General features: G+C 37.1%; 1 protein-coding gene across 1 annotated transcript in view; it reads left to right on the forward strand.

The window, feature by feature from the left end:
* The window catches only part of NAF1 (nuclear assembly factor 1 ribonucleoprotein), a 50,510-nt gene extending 29,245 nt beyond the window's left edge, over positions 1–21,265 (forward strand). The window contains exons 4-8 of the mRNA XM_061419262.1: positions 5,154–5,236; positions 9,282–9,442; positions 12,265–12,316; positions 13,295–13,397; positions 20,410–21,265. Coding sequence (XP_061275246.1) covers positions 5,154–5,236; positions 9,282–9,442; positions 12,265–12,316; positions 13,295–13,397; positions 20,410–20,873 — 863 coding nt within the window. The 3' untranslated portion in view covers positions 20,874–21,265. The remainder of the gene's footprint in view (positions 1–5,153; positions 5,237–9,281; positions 9,443–12,264; positions 12,317–13,294; positions 13,398–20,409) is intronic.
* The last annotated feature ends 916 nt before the right edge of the window (positions 21,266–22,181 follow it).

Raw genomic sequence — 22,181 nt, forward strand, 5'->3', positions numbered from 1 at the left:
AAGTATGTCTTGCCATTCCCTCCTGGCTTGAAGAGTTTCTTTTTTTTTTTTAATTTTATTTTATTTTTATACTTTACATAATTGTATTAGTTTTGCCAAATATCAAAATGAATCCGCCACAGGTATACATGTGTTTCTATTGAAAGATCAGCTGTTATCCTTATAGGAATTCCCTTGTGTGATATTTGTTGTTTTTCCCTTGCTGGTTTTAATATTTGTTCTTTGTGTTTGATCTTTGTTAATTTGATTAATATGTGTCTTGGGGTGTTTCGCCTTGGGTTTATCCTATTTGGGACTCTCTGGGAGTCTTGGACTTGGGTGATTATTTCCTTCCCCATTTTAGGGAAGTTTTCAACTATTATCTCCTCAAGTATTTTCTCATGGTCTTTCTATTTGTCTTCTTCTTCTGGGACCCCTATGATTCGAATGTTGTAGCGTTTAATATTGTCCTGGAGAATTGTCCTCATTTCTTTTAATTCGTTTTTCTTTTTTCTTCTCTAATTCATTTATTTCTACCATTCTATCTTCTAATTCACTAATCCTATCTTCTGCCTCTGTTATTTTACTATTTGTTGCCTCCAGAGTGTTTTTGATCTCATTTATTGCATTATTCATTATGTATTTTATTTCTTCTAGGTCCTTGTTAAACCTTTCTTGCGTCTTCTCAATCCTTGTCTCCAGGCTATTTATCTATGATTGCATTTTGATTTCAAGATTTTGGATCATTTTCACTATCATTATTTGGAATTCTTTATCAGGTAGATTCCCTATCTCTTCCTCTTTTGTTTGGTTTGGTGGGCATTTTTCCTGTTCCTTTACCTGCTGCGTATTCCTCTGTCTCTTCGTCTTGTTTATATTGCTGAGTTTGGGGTGTCCTTTCTGTATTTTGGCAATTTGTGGAGTTCTCTTTATTGTGGAGTTTCCTTGCTGTGTGTGGGTTTGTACAGGTGGCTTGTCAAGGTTTCTTGATTAGGGAAGCTTGTGTCGGTGTTCTGGTGGGTGGAGCTGGATTTCTTCTCTCTGGAGTGCAATGAAGTGTCGAGTAATGAGTTATGAGATGTCAATGGTTTTGTAGTAACTTTGGGCAGCCTGTATATTGGAGCTCAGGGCTGTGTTCCTGAGTTGCTAGAGAATTTGCGTGGTATGTCTTGCTCTGGAACTTGTTGGCCCTTGGGTGGTGCTTGGTTTTGGTGTAGGTATGGAGGTGTTTGATGAGCTCCTGTCAATTAATGTTCCCTGGAGTCAGAAGTTCCCTGGAGTCAGGGTTTGGACTTAAGCCTCCTGCTTCCGGTTTTCAGTCTTATTTTTACAGTAGTCTCAAAACTTCTCCTTCTATACAGTACCATTGATAAAACATCTAGGTTAAAGATGAACAGTTTCTCCACAGTGAGGAACACCCAGAAAGGTTCACAGAGTTACATGGAGAAGAGAAGAGGGAGGAGGGAGTTAGAGGTGACCCCAACGAGGTGAGGTGAAATCAATAGAGGAGAGAGCGGGCTAGCCAGTAATCACTTCCTTATGTGCACTCCACAGGTGGACTACTCTGAGATGTTCACGGAGTTATACAGAGAATAGAGGAGGGAGGAAGGAGACAGAGGTGGCCAGGAGGATAAAAGGGGGAATGAAAAGGAGAGAGACAGATCCAGCCAGAAATCAGTTCCCTAAGTGTTCTCCACCGTCTGGAACACACAGAAATTCACAGAGTTGGGTAGAGCAGAGAGGGGTTAGGCAGGACACACAGGCAACCTGGTGGAGAAAAAGGAGAGTCCAGAGGGGGAGAGAGCAGTCAAGCCAGTAATCTCGCTCCCAAGTAAAAATGGGTACTGAAGATTGGGTTCTTAAAGTTACAAAATTGATAACAAATACCAAAAAGCAAATTAAAATCTACAGTAGAGTGTGAAATTTCAAAGATAACAATGTTAAAGAAAAGAAGAAAAAGAGGACAAAAAAAAAAAAAAACAGTCACAAAAATTATAAAGAAAATATAGGTACAAAATTGATAACAAATACCAAAAAACAAAAATTAAAAATCTAGAGTAGAGTTTGGAATTTCAAAAATACAATGTTAAAGAAAAGAAGAAAAAAATTTAATAAAAGAAAGAGAAAAAAAAAGTCACAAAAATTATAAAAAAATATAAGTACAAAATTGATAACAAATACCAAAAAGCAGAAATTAAAAATCTATAGTGTGGTATTTCAGAAATACAATGTTAAAGAAGAGAAAAAGAGAAAAAAAAGTCACAAAATTATTAAAAAATATATAGGTACAAAATTGATAACAAATACCAAAAAGCAAAAATTAAAAATCTAGAGTAGAGTTTGCAATTTCAAAAATACAATGTTAAAGAAAAGAAAAAAAATTAATAAAAGAAAAAACAAAGTCACAAAAATTATAAAAAATATATATATGAAGTTTGCTTTTAAAAAAATAGAGACTTTTTTTTTTTTTGCAAAGTAATAGTAGGTTCAGTTCAGTCACTCAGTCGTGTCCGACTCTTTGCGACCCCATGAATCACAGCACACCAGGCCTCCCTGTCCATCATCAACTCCTGGACTTCACTCACACTGATGCCCATCGAGTCAGCGATGCCATCCAGCCATCTCATCCTCTGTCGTCCCCTTCTCCTCCTGCCCCCAATCCCTCCCAGCATCAGAGTCTTTTCCAATGAGTCAACTCTTCGCATGAGGAGGCCAAAGTACTGGAGTTTCAGCTTTAGCATAAAAGTGAAAATTAAAGGAGTAATAGAGGACTTAAAATTTTTTAAAAAATTAAAAAAAAAAAAAAAGAATGATTGTAAAAATAATAAAAATATATCTAGGACTTTCTCTGGTGGTGTTGTGGGTATTGTGGGGTCAGTTCATTTTCGGCTAGTTCCTTGGTCCGGCTTATATTTCTCAAGATCTATAGATCCCTTCGTATGTAGTCGGTACTAATGACAGGGTTTTAATCTGTTGCACCTGTTGCTTCCAAGGTGGTTCCCTCTGTTTTAGCTTCTGTTTGCTGGTTTCTTCAGTGTCTGATTTCTGCCCTGACACAAAGGGGGCGATGGTGGACACTTTTTTTTTTTTTTTTTTTCAGGCTCACTTGTTCAGTGGCGCTGTGAGGAGGGAGGGACACTGCAAACAAATAACACTGGCGTGTGCTTGCAGTGCCTCAGCCACACTGGGCCTGCCCCCGCTCATGGCGCATGTACCCTCCCTGCCCACACTGCCCAGGCTCTAGGTTGCTCCTCTGGGAACCATCCAAGGCCGGCCCTGGGCTGCATGCACCTCCCAGGTCTAAGCCGCTCAGGTTCAGGCACTCGGGTAGTCCTCAGAGGCGCAGACTCAGTTGAGCCTGCGTTTTGTGCCCTTCCCAGGTCCGAGCAGCTCAGGTGATGAGGTGTTTTGGCCAGCGCCTTCGCTGCGACTTATCACCTTTCCATCCCTGCCGCTCGGTTTTCTGGGTATACAACCGGCGCACCTTCTCAGGCGGATGTTGACCGTTCAGAACCCCACGAAGTCTTAGTTAGCAAAGAAGCCTGCTTACAGTTTTGTAGATAATGTCTCTCTCGGGCTGCGATTGCCCCCTTCCAGCTCTGGCTGCCTGTCACTGGAGGGGGATGGTCTGCAGCCAGCTGTCTCTGTTCAGTCCTTTGTTCTGTGCGCGGGCCTGGCAGTGTCTTAGGTTAAGGCTGGCTTTTCGCGTGATAGTTATCCCACAGTCTGATTTGCTAGCCCAAGTTAGTTTGCTCAGATAGTGCTCCAGGCATTCAGGCCAGATCCTTACATTAAGCGATGCAGCCCATGCCTCCCTGTCCAGCTCCCGCTTGCTAGTGGCAGATGCAGGCGTCTCTGCTGCTTCTCCGCTGGGGGAGTTACCGTTGGGCTTGTAATCTGTGGGTTTTAATGGTTTGTTTATTTTTCCTCCCTGTTAGGTTGCCGTCTGTGCTTCCAAATCTCTCAACAGACTCGGCAGTGAGAGTGTTTCCTGGTGTTTGGAAACTTTTCTCTTTTTAAGACTCCCTTCCCGGGACGGAGCTCCGTCCCTCCCTTTTGTCCCTTTTTTTGTCTTTTATATTTTTTCCTACCTCCTTTCGAAGAGAGTGGGCTGCTTTTTTGGGTGTCTGATGTCCTCTGCCAGCATTCAGAAATTATTTTATGGAATTTACTTGGTTTTTAAATGTTCTTTTGATGAATTTGTGGGGGAGAAAGTGGTCTCCCCGTCCTGTTCCTTCACCATCTTCTGAAGGGATTTTAATAATCAACTAATATTTCATATTCCAAGTGGAGATGGCATTATCTGTATGATGTGATGGAGTATTTTTGTTGTAGCTTTAATTTTCTAAGAATCTAGTGTGTATGTGTATCTGTGTGAATGTATATGTGTGTTTGTTTTCGTTTTGCTGTTGTATATTGTTAGTTTGACATTGTGGCACTTAACAAGAACAGGAGAATGTGCTAGACTGGGGGGATAAGCTTTTTGTCTTTTTATTTATTTTATTTATTTATTTTAATTGGAGGGTAATTACTTTACAATATTGTAGTGGTTTTTGCCATGCATGTACATGAATCAGCCATGGGTGTACATGTGTCTCCTGTCCTGAATCCCCCTCCCGCCTCCCTCCCCATCCCATCCCTCAGGGTCGTCCCAGTGCACCTAGGAGTCACATTACTGGGAACTCTATCTTTCTTTCTTCATCTGTTCAGAGGAAAATATTTTTGTGAATTCTTTAACTTTTTCATATATTGGTATGTAATCAGTACTTTTCAGAAAAGGATTTCTAGGGTGAGAAACAAGACTAATTTCTTCTAAAACAGGAAGTTATGTGACTAAATGTGATTATTATTTTTTGGATAAAAATTGCTTGAGAAAATGTACACAGCTTGACTTTGTTGACTTTTGACTAATGGGTAATTCCAGCTTTCTGTGAGATTTTGTACTTTAATCTTTTTTCCGAGAATTTTAGCTTTCATATAAAAGAAAATAATGTAGAATATATTTCCTTATGCTACTTGTTTATCCAGGAGGAATGGTTACCAAGGTATATTATCCCACCTTAAATTTCATTTTAAATTATGTGGAGATTAAAGCCTTCTTTAAAGATTCTGATTTGAATTCTGCATTATCTTCTGATTAAATCTTGAAATAATCTATTTTGTTTCATTTTCAGTAATAATTGAATCTATGACTAACGTACCTCCAGTTAATGAGGAGACTGTAATTTTTAAAACTGATCGACAGGCAGCAGGAAAGGTTTGTAAAACAATACTCAATTCCTACTAATTACCCTGTTTCTTTGTTGATTGGATTTTCTGACTTTAGTATCTTAAGTTTATTAGTTAAGTATGTGAGCAATTTAGAGCTCTCAAATTTTAGTACATTCCTGATTTTCTTCAGTAATTTGTGTTTGTCTGTAAATTGGTTTAATTTGTTGTTGTTTTTGTATAGAATTTTTTTCCTGACATTTGTCAGGTTCTTTGCCAGGCAGTGGGTCTGTATTTTGAATAAGACACAGTTCTTCCAGGTACTCAGTTGGGTGCAGGAGACTTTCCAATGCATAATAGTTCATAAACCTTTTTGCTTTTTGTGGCCCTTTGAATAGTGGCTCTTGAAACTTTTTAGACTTTGACTTCCTCACTTGGAAGCTGAGAGTGGAATCTTTTCAAGTGGAAAAAGTTTTAGGTGACACCAGTAAAGTGTCACTGTAAGCACTTTCTGGAGAATTGTGAATATGTACTTTAGTACTGTTATAAGATTAGGTCCCTTTTAACATCCTTACATGCAGGGAGCAACCCTGCATGATGGATGGCTGCATTTTACCCAATAGATATGTAATTCTGAGTGGTCATCGGAGGACAGAAAATCTTCCAAGATGAAGAATATAAATATCAACCAAGTATTCTCTTTCTGGCAGCAGGGGCAGAGTTTTATTCACCTCGGGATATTCCACTGTGTATAGTTAGAGTCCTTTGTGGATTATATGGGCTAAGTAAATAAGTATTGAGTTGATAACAGACAATTAAGAAACCAGATGTTGTCTCTGGAGAAAACTTATTGGGCTTTACTTTTTCCTAGATAAGTGACAGTTGATATCTTTTTTATTTTAAGAAATAGAATTAATTCGTGTTTAATCCGAAAAAAAGCATTTATTTTGAATTATATTATTAGAGCAACTCACATAATTTTCCCTTTTCTGTGCCTTTTCCTGCTGTTCCATTCTGACAGATTAGAAAGGGATTTGGCTTTTATGAGGGCCATGCCACCCTGCACTGCCTACTTTTTAGGTTGACAGACTAATTTACCAAAATAAATGAGTCTCTTAGAACTGCAAAGCAATCAGTGACAGAATTAATTGGAGTCCAGAGCTAATACTTTTTGGCAATTTTTGAAAAAGTTTGTGAAGAGAAGAAAGACTTTAATACCTGAAGGGTGGTGTTGACTTTTCTCTTTCAAATACCTAGGCTTAATACTTTTGTTTCAAGTATGGGTCTCAGTACTTTTGGTTCAGAGGAAGAAGTACTGAAATACAGAATAAACCCTATTTACTGCTGGTACCTTTGTAAGGGCCTAGAGAGAGTCTAGGGGCTTAGCCTGGGAAGCTGTTGAGAGAGAGGAATGGAGGTGAGTGGAGATGGCTGGGGAGGGGAGCTCTTGAGCACAGGGATGCTGCTGTACCTCTTGGGGAGACCAGGGAGAAGAGGCTAGGGAAACGTACTTCCTGCTTTTCTGACTGAATTAAAACTGATTATTTCCATGATTCCTTTTATTTAGGACATTCTTCCTTTTCCCTCTCCTTTTCAGTAACAGTAATAATCAGCTACAGTGTCAGATATCTTCGGTATCTTTTTAAATTCACTGAAACTGTAAGGAAATAGAATTATCCTGATTTATTCAGAAATCACAATAGCTAAAAAGGAGCAAAGTGCAATTTATAACACAGGTGGTCTAATTTTTTTTTGCCCCCGTCCCATCTCCTTCCTTGTTTCCCACTGATTTAAAGGAGGGCCACTTCAGATTTGAAATTTTGCCTTTTGCACTTTAATCCTAGAAACGATTAGTTCCTGTTGATAATTAATGAATGAATTCCATTTTTAATGTTGAATTCTTATATTAGGGAATTTTTAAAACATTAACAACTTATGCCACCTATAAGTTGGATTTCTTGATCATTGTCTCTACCTTTAGTTTTGAATATTTGTTCGAGTGTTTGTTGTTTTTATTGTTTTTTTGTTTTACTTTTTAACAAATGAGGACTTTTCAGTCAATCAGCAACTGAGGATGTAATAAAATAGGTACTTTTAATGCAGTTGATTTAAATTATTATTTGGAATGTTATTTAATAATTTGCATCAAGAGTTTTAGTAGTAATCATACTTTTGGCTTTGATAGTTCCATCCCTTATGAACTAGTTTTCAGGAATTCTGAAGTACAGAGATTTACAGATAAAGGTGTTCATTATGGCATCATTTCTGAACAAATTGGGAGCTTGTCTCAATATTCTACAATATAAGATAGGTTAAATTCTGCTAGATCTGTAAAGGAGTGTTAAATAGCCACAGAAATTATATATTATGAAAAATATATTTAACATGAAAAAAACTAAAACTTTAGGCTTTAAAAGGGAGCAGTAGATCAGTGGAACAGGATAGAAAGCCGGAAAATAAGCTCATGCACTTATGATCAATTAATTTACAATGAAAGAGGCAAGAATAGGCAATGAAGAAAAGACAGTCTCTTTAGTAGGTGGAAAATCTGGACAGCTATATGTAAAGATTGAAATTAGAACATTCTCTAATACCATGTTGCTCAAGTAAAGTCAGAATGGGTTGAAGACCTAAATACAAGACAGGATATGATCAAACTTTTAAAGGAAAACATGGGCAGAACCCTTTTTGACATAAATCACAGCAGTGTTTTTTTTAGCTCTGTCTCCTAGAGTAATGGAAGGAAAGACAAAAATAAACAAACAGGACCTGATCAAACTTAAAAGCTTTTACACATTAAAGAAAACCATAGACAAAACAAAAAGCCTGTAGACTGGAAGAAAATATTTGCAATTTATGCTACCAATGGGATTAATTTCCAAAATACACAAATAGCTCATACAAGTCAATATCAAACAACCCAATCAAAAATGAGCAGAAGACCTAAATAGACATTTTTCTAAAGACATACAGATGGCTAAGAGGCACATGAAAAGATACTCAATATCTCTAATTATTGGAGAAATTCAGGTCAACATATACACAATGGATTACTCAGCTATTAAAAAGAAAGCATTTGAATCAGTTTTAATGAGGTGGATGAAACTGGAGCCTATTATACAGAGTGAAGTAAGTCAGAAAGACACCAATATAGTATATTAACGCATATATGTGGGATTTAGAAAGATGGGAATGATGACCCTATATACGAGACAACAAAAGAGATACAGATGTAAAGAACAGACTTTTGGACTCTGTGGGAGAAGGCGAGAGTGGGATGATTTGAGAGAATAGCATTGAAACATATATATTATCATAAGTGAAACAGATCGCCAGCCCAGGTTCAATATGTGAGACAGGGTGCTCAGGGCTGGTGCACTGGGATGACACTGAGGGATGGGATAGGGAGGGAGATGGAAGGGGGGTTCAGGATGGGGAACACATGTACACCCGTGGCTGATTCATGTGACCGTACAGCAAAAACCTCCACAATATTGTGAAATAAGTAGCCTCCAATTAAAAAAAAAATCAAAACAAAAAAACTATAGTGAAGTATTACCTCATACCAGTCAGAATGGCCATCACTAGAAAGTCTGTAGATAATAAACCCTGGTGAGGGTGTGGAGTAAAAGGAACTCTCTTTCACTGTTGGTGGGAATGTAAATTGGTGCAGCCACTATGGACGGTGGTATGGAGGTTCCTTAAAAATCTGTAGAGTTAGTGTATGATCCGGCAGTCTTATTTCTGAGTGTATATCCAGAGAAAACTATAATTTGGAAAGGTACATGTATGCCAGAGTTCATAGCAGCACTATTTCCAGTGGCCAACACGTGGAAGCCACGTACATGCCCATTGATAGATGACTGGAATCTGAAAAATCACACACATGCAGTATTGTTTCTGTTTTATGTTTTGTTTTTTTGGTCAAGAGGCTTGTGGGATCTTAATTTCCCAAGTAGGGATTCAACCTGCACCCTCTATATTGGAAAGTGAAGGCTTAACCACTGGACTGCCAGGGAAGTCCCAATAGTATGAACTTTTGAAGTCCTTATTTTACTGTCGAAGGAGAACTTTATGTTTCTTCTCTTTTATAGATATTTGAGATATTTGGACCTGTTGCACATCCATTTTATGTATTACGGTTTAATTCTTCAGAGCATATTGAAAATAAAGGTATTAAAATAAAGGACACTATGTATTTTGCTCCATCAATGAAAGACTTCACCCAGTATATATTCACAGAGAAGCTTAAACAGTAAGTACTTTATTGGCATGTTACTTCTTTGCTTATCTGGTGTTTGTGTTTTAGGAGTAATTCTTAGTGATGTAGTTTCTTGCAGTTATGCTGATATCTGTGTTCCCAAGAGCTCATTTGTCTTCCTGGTAACATCTCTGAAAGCTACAGTTGTTATCAGGTTTTACAAGGTAGAGATCATTTGTATTTTTTGACCAAAATGACAGGATCAACTGGTAAGAGCACATTTGGGCCATATACATTTTCTGAATTTTAATTCATTATCTTTTCCATTATATACTTTCGTGCATATATGTGCTACAACTTTTCCATTGTAAAGAAAGATTTCTTTGGATTGCATCCATAAGCTTCATTATTTAATGCAACTTTATAATTCTTAAAAAGAAAAAAGAAAATGAGTAAATTTTAGGTTGCTTATAAATTGTGAATTTATAGAAGAACATATTTGTGTGTTATGTATCAAGCTGCAATTAACAGAGTTGACTTAACAAGCAAACCAGCGATCTCCATTCTGTCTGTAAATGTGCTGTATGATACCCTGTGGTATGTATCTGGTGATATTTCTTGTTTCCACTGATGAGCTATATATTTGTCAGGTATAAATTTGTTGCCAGATGTTAGCTGTAGAGCTATTTTTATCAGATTTGTTATTATAATTACATAATTAATTTTTGCACAAGCCAGTGGCATATGAATTAAAGTAGAATAACTTTTTCTGTAAATATAAATTGAATGCTTTGGAAGGATGTAATAAATATGAACCAATAAAATGTTGCCCACTTAGGAGTGGAGAAAAATACAGCAAAGGATTGGGGAAGAGATCTTAAATCTGAAAAGATTTTGTACTCAGTTTGACACAAAAGTCCCTTTGAACTCTAACTGTGTTTCAGTTGGAAACTTGAAATACAGGTGAAGCATTAGGAGTGTTGTTTTTGCAGAAGATATCGTGAGTAGTAACTTTGGTGCTTGTCAAACCATGATACCAGTCCCATCTGGGAGAAGGCCTCTTTACCACTTACATACTAAATCCAGTCTGAGTTTTAATATTTGGAAATCTCTGAAATGAGATGAATATTTTGCTCCTGATAATTTGTTAAACTCATGTTTAAGAAAACACAGAAGTACCTACAGGAACTTAAGTTGTTCTTCAGGCTATGTAAGGTTAATTTTTCTAAATAACCATTAACGTGAAAGGTGAATTAAATATAGCAAAGTTATAAAAATTTTAATATGCTTTAAAATCATGCCTTAAATAGCATTTTGTTCTGTTTAAATATTAAGTTGTTGCTTTGGATATTCCATATATTAGCTTTAAAGGGGTAAACTATTTTAGCTTAAAATATAGGATGAAGAGATTTTTCTGAAGGTGTTTTTAGATAGATTTAGAAGCAGTCTTTGTTCTGATTTGCAAGAACAAGATTTTTTGTCTTTTTTTGCAAAGAAAGAATAAGAAACTAAAGAATCTGGAAATTGAGCCCACTCTGCAGAAGCCCCCGCTGATGAAGTCCATTCTGTTCTAGACTGCATTTTTTCTGTTGGTCAAGGGAATTCCTTTCCTTTGAGGTGGAGAAGTTGAACTTATCTCCAGCTTGCCTGCCTTTAGTTGGGTTAATTTAATCTTAGCTTCCCATGAACTTACTCTTGTTAAAGGTGCTGTTGGAAATCTTGCTTGTTCTTTTGTTTAGTAGTTTTTGATTTTCTGTGGTAATGCCCCAGTTGGGGAACTTTTCCCATTTCTGCCTTTAGAAGATTTCATTCTTAGGTCACTTCAGGCCGTGAGATGGTATCCATGCAAAAAGGAGCCCTGGAGCTATGATAAATGCATGGGTAGAAGATAATAATTAAAAATGGAAAAAGTCATTGATAAGGCTTTATGTATAACAACAGAATTCCAAATTAAAACAGTAGAGTAGACTCAGAAAAAAAGATTTCATGTTGTGTGAGCTCACTGAGATCTGTAAATTGATTTTAACGGATTAATGGATTAATTAATTCCTGAGACTTTCATTTATTTTTGAGATTTGGTGTCAAGCAATGAGGACAACATCTACTCCTAATACTTTGTAATATTTTAATGTAATTGAATAACAAATACTGTCAAACTGTGAAATCAGGATCAAACAGATACAATTAAAAATGAGCTGTCAGAAATTATAATAGATCTACATGCTTTTGTTGGTCATAGAGTATAAAACTTTTCACCAAGAAGAGTTAGTGTCCTATCGGATCTTCACAGCTCCTCCTCCCCAAACTCTAGATGCCTTTGTCTCACCCTCTGCTCTGAGAGTCACTTTTGGAACAAGCCTTGCTTACTCATGGAGGATCACTGATAATTCTCAGGTGAATTGAGGAAGAAGCATTTCATGTTATGATCTCTGTTGTTGAACCTGTAAAGTCTTACATAAGGAAATACCTCATATTCCCTTTTCGTGTCCTTGGCACCTGAACGTCTGATGGTGGTCTTGGATAGGTATTTACTGAAGGAAGTTTATGAGCTGAGCTCAGGTATTACAAGAGTATCAGTCAGAGTCAGAGCACCTGGAGCTGCTGAAGAATTGCAGAACCACTTTGCCCTGCACAGCGTGGTGTCGACTTCTCATTCTGATTCTCCACTCCTAATATATATGTGTGCTTTTCCCACATTTTCTTAAATAAAGAACAGAGAAATGAACCTTTATTCTTTTCTCTTATTGTCTTATATATTGCAAATTAAGATTGAGCTTAGGTCTTTTGCTTTTTTATTTTCCATGCTATTAGGTTATAAGCACTTAACAGAATCTTAATAAGTACTTTGACCCTTTGACCTTTGTTTGTTCCCCTAGGGATAGGGGATCAGATGCATCGTGGAAGAATGATCAAGAACCACCACCAGAGGTAAGTGTCTTTTCACACAGTATTTGAGAAAGGAAGACAGGACTCAGTCTTATACATCCCTCATTCCTGACCTGAAGGATGTCCTCGAAACTGCTCACTAGTCACACTGCCTTCTGCCAGCCCACGTGCTCTCCCCTCCCTCTGACGCCTTTTATACCTCACAATTAGAGATTGTGGTCATTTCAGAAAAAAATATTTTCAATCACGTTTTAATTATTATGAGATTATCGTTTTCCTTATAGTGTCCTGTTTTTATCAATTTTGTTGATACCTGGTAAAGGCAAAATTATCATTTAAAATATTTTTTTTTAGTTTAGTATATTCACCACATGGGACATGAAGATGTTTATTGATGGTACTTTTAATAAGCTACTTTTCTTTTGGAGGTAGAAAATAATTACAGTCTGCCTACTTCTCCATTTTTTACAGGATACTCACCTTCCTAAAAAGAGTGTTCTTTTTCTTGTCAGCAATAATAATTTACATTTCAAAGTAGCTTGATATATATGGTCTTTATTAAAACATGAAAATTACAGCAATGAGTATATACATTCTTAAAAATAGCATGAATTTATACTTTTGCATTTTTATAAAACAAAAATACAGTTATAAGAGAGTTTTTTAATGTGCTCATAAGTTCTGATGAAGTTTCTCAGTTTTGTAAATTCTTGATATTTATAGATTTAACTTTGGTCATTGTAGATTCTCAAGCAGTGCTAAAGGTTCATGATCTGTGTTAATTTGTGATTTTGCTGACGCTGTGTGAGTCAGTGGATGCCCACTTAGAGGATTACGCAATCAGAAGCAGTCCTATTTTAGCATTCACGTTGCCACGGCATTATGCCTTCTGATTTGTGTCATGTGTACATGTATTAACTTTCAGGGTCACTTAAATAAGTGCTTTATTCTCTTTACCTCTGATAATGTACCATTGGATTGGTAAATGCATATGACATAAATCTATTTTTTTCGTGTAAGGCCTTGGATTTCAGTGATGATGAAAAGGAAAAAGAAGCCAAACAGAGGAAAAAATCTCAGATTCAAGGTCGGAAAAAATTCAGATCTGAATTTAATGAACCTGGTGAGTTAAATGTAGAAAATGTGCATACATGTTAAGTCTCTTCTGTTGTGTCCGACTTTTGCGACCCCTTAGGCTCCTCTGTACATAGAATTCTCCAGGAAAGAATACTAGAGTGGGTTGCCGTGCCCTCCTCAGCATTCAGTTCAGTCTAGTCACTCAATCGTGTCTGAAGCAAAATCACAAATCACAAATTAGCAACCCCATGGACTGCAGCACACCAGGCTTCCCTGTCCATCACCAACTCTGAGTTTACTCAAACTCTTCTCCATTGAGTTGGTGATGCCATCCAACCTCTGTCATCCCCTTCTCTTCTTGCCTTCAATCTTTCCCAGCCTTAGGGTCTTTTCCAATGAGTCAGTTTTTCCCATCAGGTGGCCAAAGTATTGGAGTTTCAGCTTTAGCTTCAGTCTTTCCAATGAATATTCAGGACTGATCTCCTTTAGGTTGGATCTCCTTGCAGTCCAAGGGACTCTCAAGAGTCTTCTCCAATACCACAGCTCAAAAGCATCAATTCTTCAGTGCTCACCTTTCTTTATAGTCCAACTCTCACATCCATACGTGACTGCTGGAAAAACCATAGCCTTGACTAGACAGACCTTTGTTGGCAAAGGGATGTCTCTGCTTTTTAATATATGTCTCTGCTTTTTAATATGCTGTCTAGGTTGGTCATAGCTTTTCTTCCAAGGAGCAAGCATCTTTTAACTTCATGGTTGCAGTCACCATATGCAGTGATTTTGGAGCCCCAAAAAATAAAGTGTCACTGTTTCCACAGTTTTCCCATCTATTTGCCATGAAGTGATGGTACCGGATGCCATGATCTTAGTTTTCTGAATGTTGGGCTTTAAGCCAGCTTTTTCACTCTCCTCTTTCACTTTCATCAAGAGGCTCTTTAGTTCTTTTCTTTCTGCCATAAGGGTGGTGTCATCTGCATATCTGAGTTTATTGATATTTCTCCCGGCAATCTTGATTCCAGCTTGTGCTTCGTCCAGTCCAGCGTTTTTCATGAGGTACTTTGCATATAAGTTAAATAAGCATGGTGACAGTATACAACCTTGATGTATGCCTTTCCCTATTTGGAACCAGTCTGTTGTTCCATGTCCAGTTTTAACTGTTGCTTCTTGACAGGTCAGGTGGTCTGGTATTCCCATCTCTTAAAGAATTTTCCACAGTTTGTTGTGATCCACACAGTCAAAGGCTTTGGCATAGTCAATAAAGCAGAAGTAGATATTTTTCTGGAACTCTTTTGCTTTTTCGATGATCCACTGGATGTTGGCAATTTGATCTGTTTCCTCTGTCTTTTCTAAATCCAGTTTCAACATCTGGAAGTTCATGGTTCACGTACTGTTGAAGCCTGGCTTTGAGAATTTTGAGCATTATTTTGCTAACGTGTGAAATGAGTGCAGTTCTGTGGTAGTTTGAGCATTCTTTGGCACTCCTAAGTGTAGTATATAGTATTTTTAATCTTCATTTACATCTGTATAAATTGCTCAGTAAGAAAACTGAGGGAGCTATCTAGGGGTTTTCTTGTACTTTCTGGCATCTGCCAGTATTGGAGGCATCGCACAGCGTGGGGTGGGGTGTGGTAGGAGAGGCACAAGGGACACTCGGGTAGTTTTCAAGCTTGGGGGTGTAAAAAATGGCCCCTTGGGATAAAAAGTAAAAGAATCATTTGTGCTTATCAGTCCTTTTTTTTTTTTTTCAAGAAACCTGTTTGCTTCCATTTTTAGAATTAAATGATATAGTGCTTAAGCTAAAATCAAGGTGTTTTGTTAGCTTTTAACACCAGTGCAGTCACAGAAGAAGGTCCTCATGTTGCCTTGTTATATCCACACCCATTTCCTTTCTTCTTCCGTTTCCTCAACTCCCGACAGGCACTCATCTGTGTGCCATTTCTGTGATATATTTTGTCCTGTCAAGAATGGTTCATATAAATTATCAGTTGGGTTTTGTTACTGAGCATATTTTTCTGGAAATCATCTAGATTGTTGTATGTATAATAAGTATGTTTTCATTCCAGGGTGGTGGTCTGTGGTATGAGTATACCGCAGGTGGTTTAACCATTCATCCATTTAAGGGCATTTGTATTGTTTACAGTTTTGGGTTTTATGAATAAAGCTGCTTTATACATTTGTGCACAGATTTTTATGTGAACACAAATGTTCACATTTCTCTGGGATAAATGTCCAAGAGTACAGTTGGGTTATATAATACAGTTGACAAGTGAACAACTTTGGGGTAAGGGGCACTGACATCCCCCTCCCTTCCATGCAGTTGAAAATCTGTATGACTTAAAGTTGGCCCTCTGTACCCATGGTTATACATCCGTGGATTCAGCCAAGCATGGATTGTATAGTATGTTTTTATTGAGAAAAATCTGCTTAAAGGTGGACCTATGTAGTTCAAACCTGTGTTATTTAAGGGCCCACTGTAGTTCCATGTTTAGTTTCTTGAGAGTCTTTCATATTGTTTTTCCTGTGGCTTTACCACTTTACATTCTTATCCCTAGTGTATGAGTTGCCCAGTTTGTCTGCGTTCTCACAAGCATTTGTCATTGTCATCATTTTTTATTTTAGCCATTCTAATCAGTATGTGAATGATACGTAGTTGTGATTTTAACTTGGATTTTCCTAATGGCTAGTGATACTGACCAGCTTTCCATGTGTTCATTTGCTATCTATATCCCTTCAATGCTTTTTTGTTCATATTGTGCCCATTTTCTAATTGTATTTCTGCTTTACTCTTGAGTTATGAGAGTTTATATTTAATTGCTAATATTTCTTTAGCTTGAGTTTTCATCATTATAAAGGAGCTTTGCAGAATGAAATTTTTTTGTTTTGATGAAGCCCAATTTATCTGCTTTGCTTTGATGGAGTCTGAGAATTCCTTTCCTAGACTTATATTCCAAAGATTTTCTCTTTTTTATTTCCTAAAAGTTTTCATAATTATTTTTAGCCATTTTAATTCCTTTGCCTTTCCATATGACTTTTGAAATAAACTTCCCTATATTGACAGAAAGTCTTACTTGGATTTTGATAGAAATTGGATTGAACCTGTGTGTTGGTTTGGGGAGAATTGACGTCTTAACTGGATTGAGTCTTCTGTTCCACAAACATGGTATACATCTCCATTAATTTAGATTTTTTTAAAATTTCTTTCACCAGCATTATGTAGTTTACAGAATGTAAGTTCTGTACATCTTTTATTATATATACACCTGAGTATTTCAGTTTGGGGGAAATCATTGTAACTGCTATTGCATTAATTTGTGTTCATGTGTTCATTTCTAGAATATAGAAATAATTATTGTTCGTATGTTTAGCTTGTGTCTTGTGGCTTTGCTGAACTCATTAGTTCTAGGAGTTTTTCTCCTGAGATTTCAATGTAGACAGTTATGTCAGTGGCAAATAGAAATAGTGTTTGTCTTTTCCCTCCCAATCTGTATGCTTTTTTAGCTCTCTTTCAGTTCTGAATTGGCTGTAATATCTGGCACTATATTCAGTACGTATGTTTTATTCCTGATCATAGAAGGAAACATTCAGTATTTCACCATTAAGTATAATATTAGTATAGGGTTACTGTAGGTGTTCTTTATCAAGTTGAGGAAGTTTCTGTTTAGTCTTCTGTCTAGTCATCCTAAACATTTTTTCAGAAATCACGAATAATAATTTTGACAATTATTTTTCTGCATTGATTGATAATATCACAAGACTCCTTCATTAACTTGTTAATAAAGTAGATTACATTGGTTTTAGAATATTGAATGAGCATCACTGGAATAAACCAGTTAACCATGGCGTGTAATTCTTTGTAAATATTGCTGAATTTTGCTTATATTTTGATAAAGATTTTTATGTTTATATTCATGAGAGGTATTGGTCTAGTTTTCTTTCAGACTATTTTTAACTGGTTTTATTGTCAGCAGAGTAGTTTCATAAAAATGAATTGAGATTTTCTGTTTTTGGTATACTTGAAAACATTATGTAGACTTGCTGTTAATTTTTTATATTTGGTAAAAAAAATCTCCAGTGAACCACTTCAGACTGGAGATAGCTTTTTGGGGAGACTTAATTACAAATTCAGTTTACTTAATAGTTTACTTACTTTTCCATGTTGGATAGGTTATAGTAGCTTTTATTTTTCAAGGAGTTGGTCCATTTCATCTAATTTGTCAAATTATGTATGTAGAGTTGCTTTGCAAGATTGTCTTCATTTTGATGTCTTTGATATTCATCATTTGTGGCTTGTATTTTTTCAGTTTTGCTTAGAAGATAGCAAATTATATTGATCTTTCACAGAGCCAATTCTTTGTTATTGATTTTTATTTATTATTTTTCTATTAGCATTTGCATTCTTTTAACTTTTTATCATTAACTTTCTACTGCTTGCTTTGAGTTTATTTTGTTTTGGTTTTTATAGATTCTTAAGGTGGGAGTTCGGAGAAGGCAATGGCACCCCACTCCAGTACTCTTGCCTGGAAAATCCCATGGATAGAGGAGCCTGGTGGGCTACAGTCCATGGGGTCGCTGAGAGTCGGACCCGAATGAGTGACTTCACTTTCATTGTTAGTTGCTTGGTCATGTCCAACTCTGCAATTCCAATGACTGTAGCCCACCAGGCTCCCCTCCCTCCAGGCCTTTCCTATTGTCTTTAATTGCACAGAATTGGTAGGTGACCGTTTTATCATAAAATGTCCCTATTCTGAAGCCTGTTTTATCTGATCTTATTATAATTAGTTATATTGCATATTGTAGCTTGTTCCATTCTCTTACATTCAACGTGACTATCACTTGAAATAAGCTTTTTACAGACTATAGTTGTTTTCTAATCCACTCTGCCAACTACTGTGTTTTGATTGGTATATTTAGACCATTTATATTTAATGTAATTATTGATATGTTTGGGCTTAAATCTGCTCTTTTCTGTATTCTTTCTAATTTTTATTTCTCTGTTGTCTTTCTTCTGCCTTCCTGTGGTTATAAATTGTTTTACAATTCTGTTTGCATTTATCTGCAGTGTTGATTGTATGAGTATAGCTTTTTCAGTGGTTTGTTTAGGTCTTTAATTATCACAATCTACTGTTGTTGTTTTACAACTAGAGTGCAATCTATGACTGTGAATTTTAAATCATTATAACTAGGCTCTAACACAACTTTATTAGTCAAAATTGCAACTGTTAAAATGAACATATTTTCCCAACTAGAAGAAACAAGTTTGTTTATGCCTGTAACATAAAAATCTGTCCTTTGGGATTCAACAAACTCTTGGAAAGCATTTTCTGCCTTGTGCTGTGGAAGCATTTTCTGTGCAAAAAGTTGTCGAGCTACTTGAAGAAGTGGTCCTCAGTTGGCGAGAGCTTTTGTGAATATGGTAGATGAGGCAAAACTTCATAACCCAATTCATTCAACTTTTGAAGCGTTGGTTGTGTGACGTGTGGTTGGGCATTGTCGTGGAAAAAGATTGAGCCCTTTCTGTTGACCAGTGCTGGCTGCAAGTGTTGCGGTTTTCAGTGCATCAGTTCTATTTGTTGAGCATACTTCTCAGATGTAATGGTTTCACTGAGATTCAGAAAGTTGTAGTGGATCAGACCGACAGCTGACCACCAAACAGTGACCATGACCTTTTTTTGGTGCAGATTTGGCTTTGGGAAGTGCTTTGGAGCTTCTTGGTCCAGCCACTGAGCTGATCATTGCCAGCTGTTGTGTAAAATCCACTTTTCATCGCATGTCACAATCTGACTGAGAAATGGTTTATTGTTGCTGCATAGAATTAAAGAAGATAACACTTCAGAACAATGACTTTTTTTTTTCAGTCAACTCATGAGGCAGCCACTTACTGAGCTTTTTCATCTTTCCAGTTTGCTTCAAATGGCAAATGACCATAAAACGGTTGATACTGAGTTCTTTAGCAACTTCTTATACAGTTGTTAAGAGGATCAGCTTTGATGATCCTCAATCATTGTCAGCTTCCAATACCCAGCCACTGCACTCCATCTTCAAGCCTCCTTTGCAAAACTCCTTGAACCACCACTGCACTGTCCATTAGTAGTTGCTGGGTCAAATGCATTGCTGATGTTGTGAGTTGTCTCTACTGCTTTATGACCCATTTTGATCTCGAAGAATAAAATTGCTTGTATTTGCTTTTTGTCAAACATCATTTCTCCAGTCTAAAATAAATATAAAATAAACAGCAAATAATAAGTCATTAGGGAAAAAACATAAAGTGAGAAATATGCATTTAATGATGTGTAACATAACCACATTTATTTAAGAATGTATTCCAATGTGAAATGGCAAAAGTTCAACAATGCAAAACCACAGTCACCTTTGCACCAACCTAATACGTTGTTTTGTTCTTTCGGGGAAAGGAAGGAGGTTGCATTATTACTGTTTACGTCCAGGTGAGTATAAGAGTTAAGCTTTTCTTTTTAGCTTCAGTTGACATCTGAGCCTGGGGCTGTCTCATTACTCCTGGGCACAGGCAGGCCTCCTCTTGTGTCTGCTGAATGTAAGAGTGCCTCATTACTGCTCCTGACACTATTGGGACTGGCCTTGTTATGCTGGGCAGTGATGAATGTCTTGACTGTCCTGGGTTTTCTCTGACTCCACTGCAAGTGCAGGAAGTGGAGGAAGGCTTTTAGGGAGTTATTGCCAGTAGAGACAAAAGTCTATGTTCCCCATGTGATCTGCATTGTCATTGAGGGGACGTGCTGACTGGCTCCCTGCTCAGCCTCTTTGACCACCTTTGAACATGTGAGTGGAAGTGGTGTCCAGTTTTCTGTGTGGTATTTGGCTGAAATCAAGTGGTTATTGTCTCAAAGTTTTATCTTGATAAACTTTCCTTCTCCTGATCCTCTGACCTTTAGGATTCATTTAAAGTTGATCATTGTAAGCCTTACAAAATTATAACGACTGTAAGATATACTGGAAGTTAAGGCATTCCTGAAATTTTAAACACTGTATTTTGATGTATGAAAATTAATTTTAATTTTGTCTTTGTGCTCTTTCCTTCAAAGGTGAAGATTTTGCAGAAGTACATCACAATTGGAATGTTCATAGCTCTGCTTCAGAGCATTCCAAAGGATATCATAACAGAGAATTCACAAGAGGATTTTCCCAGGGTAGATATCCTCAATCTTGCCCTAGCAGGCCCCCACCTCCACAGTTTTATAACGCAGAACACATGGTCCCTCAGGACCCTTCAGGATTTGCGCCACAGAGACAGGATAGCCCCATGATGCCACAGTATCCCTTCCCTCCTCCAGGGTTTGACATGCATAACTTCTCCCTCCCTCCCCCCCCACCCCCCCCACCCCCACCGCCTGCCTCTGCAAACATGGGCTGGGCTGCCCCTGCTGTGGCCCCTCACCCGATAATCCCCCTGCCCTACTCCCTAGCCCCACCTCCGCCCCCGCCACCCCTGCCTCTGCCCTCCTCTTCTGGAGATGGTAATTCTGCTCATTTTGGACCTTACTATTAGGTTGATCTGATCTGATACATTCCTGAGAAATGTGGACTTTTATGTACACACATGCATATATATGTGGAAGCATTTTTTAAAAAGAGATTATAGAGCTAGATTTTTAAAGCATTGTAAATTAAAAAATAGTTCCTTCAGTTTTAGGTTGATATGTATTGTAACCTTTATGAAAATTTAATGTTAAACTTGTGGCGGGGAATCCAATTATGTAATATTTAATTAATTCTTTGAACCTTGCCTAATTAAATAGTATGCCTCAATTTAATAATCTGGGGCACCTTTCATCATGGATTAAAATATATTGACCATACTGATTATCTTCTTGGTATATCTGAAAATAAAATGTTAAGTCCTATTGAAAGCCTTTAAAATAAACTATTTTTATAAATATATTTTAAAAATTGACTCTGGTTGTAAATGCAGTTTACCAATAAATTAAAATGTACCTTTTTTTTTTTTTTTTTAAAGCAGGTGAAAATACAGAGAAGAAAAGCATTATTATGTCTTGGCAGAAGTCATGTGTATAATTAAAGTTAATATTTATTTATTTTGCATTGACAGGCTTTCCATTATCTGTGCAGATTTCCATTATTCAGGCATGATCCAGTAAACTTTACTGTTTAACTGCTTAAAGAGACACAAAGAGTATTCACAGTAAAATGCATTATTCATTCACAGTAATGTGCATTTACCAACAGCAAGGAGACTTGTGTGTCCATATGGATTTCCCAGATTCTTGGATGCCTGGCACAGATTAAGTGCTTAAAAAAAAACCTATTAAATGACAGACTGAATGTAGACTTTTAATTAAATAACCAGTGAATGTTATTTTACATGATTATGTACTCATGAAACATAAGTGTAAGGAAATCTTAGAATTTTAGAGATAGAAGAGGCTTTAAAAGTAGCCTAGAGTAGTCCTGATTTAATAACCTTGGAGCGGCCTAAGGACTCCAGAGAAGTCAAGTCACTAAGGTTGCCAGTGAGGCAGCAAGAAGATAAACTGAATTCTGATCTTCAGACCTGTACTTAATATTAAATTGGTGTTTTCCAATCTTTCATTCCTTGGCAGTCTTAGAAAATAATACTTGTGTGCTGGTTAGGGTAACCGGGTAATTTATCACAAGCATGTGGATTCTAGTTGCAGGTCCCCATTTTCTTCCCCCTCCCCCCGCCACCCCCAAAGGCTGAGGAGACTCTCTTCAGGTTCTTGGGTCTTGAGATGAGAGGTTCTTGCTTTGGTGGTAACACTGGCTTAAACATGTGTTGTATTTCATGTTTCTTTTTTGAAATGATATTTATTGCAGT

This window comes from Bos javanicus, chromosome 6 (genome assembly GCF_032452875.1).
Source record: "Bos javanicus breed banteng chromosome 6, ARS-OSU_banteng_1.0, whole genome shotgun sequence".
NCBI classification, from domain to species: Eukaryota; Metazoa; Chordata; class Mammalia; order Artiodactyla; family Bovidae; genus Bos; species Bos javanicus.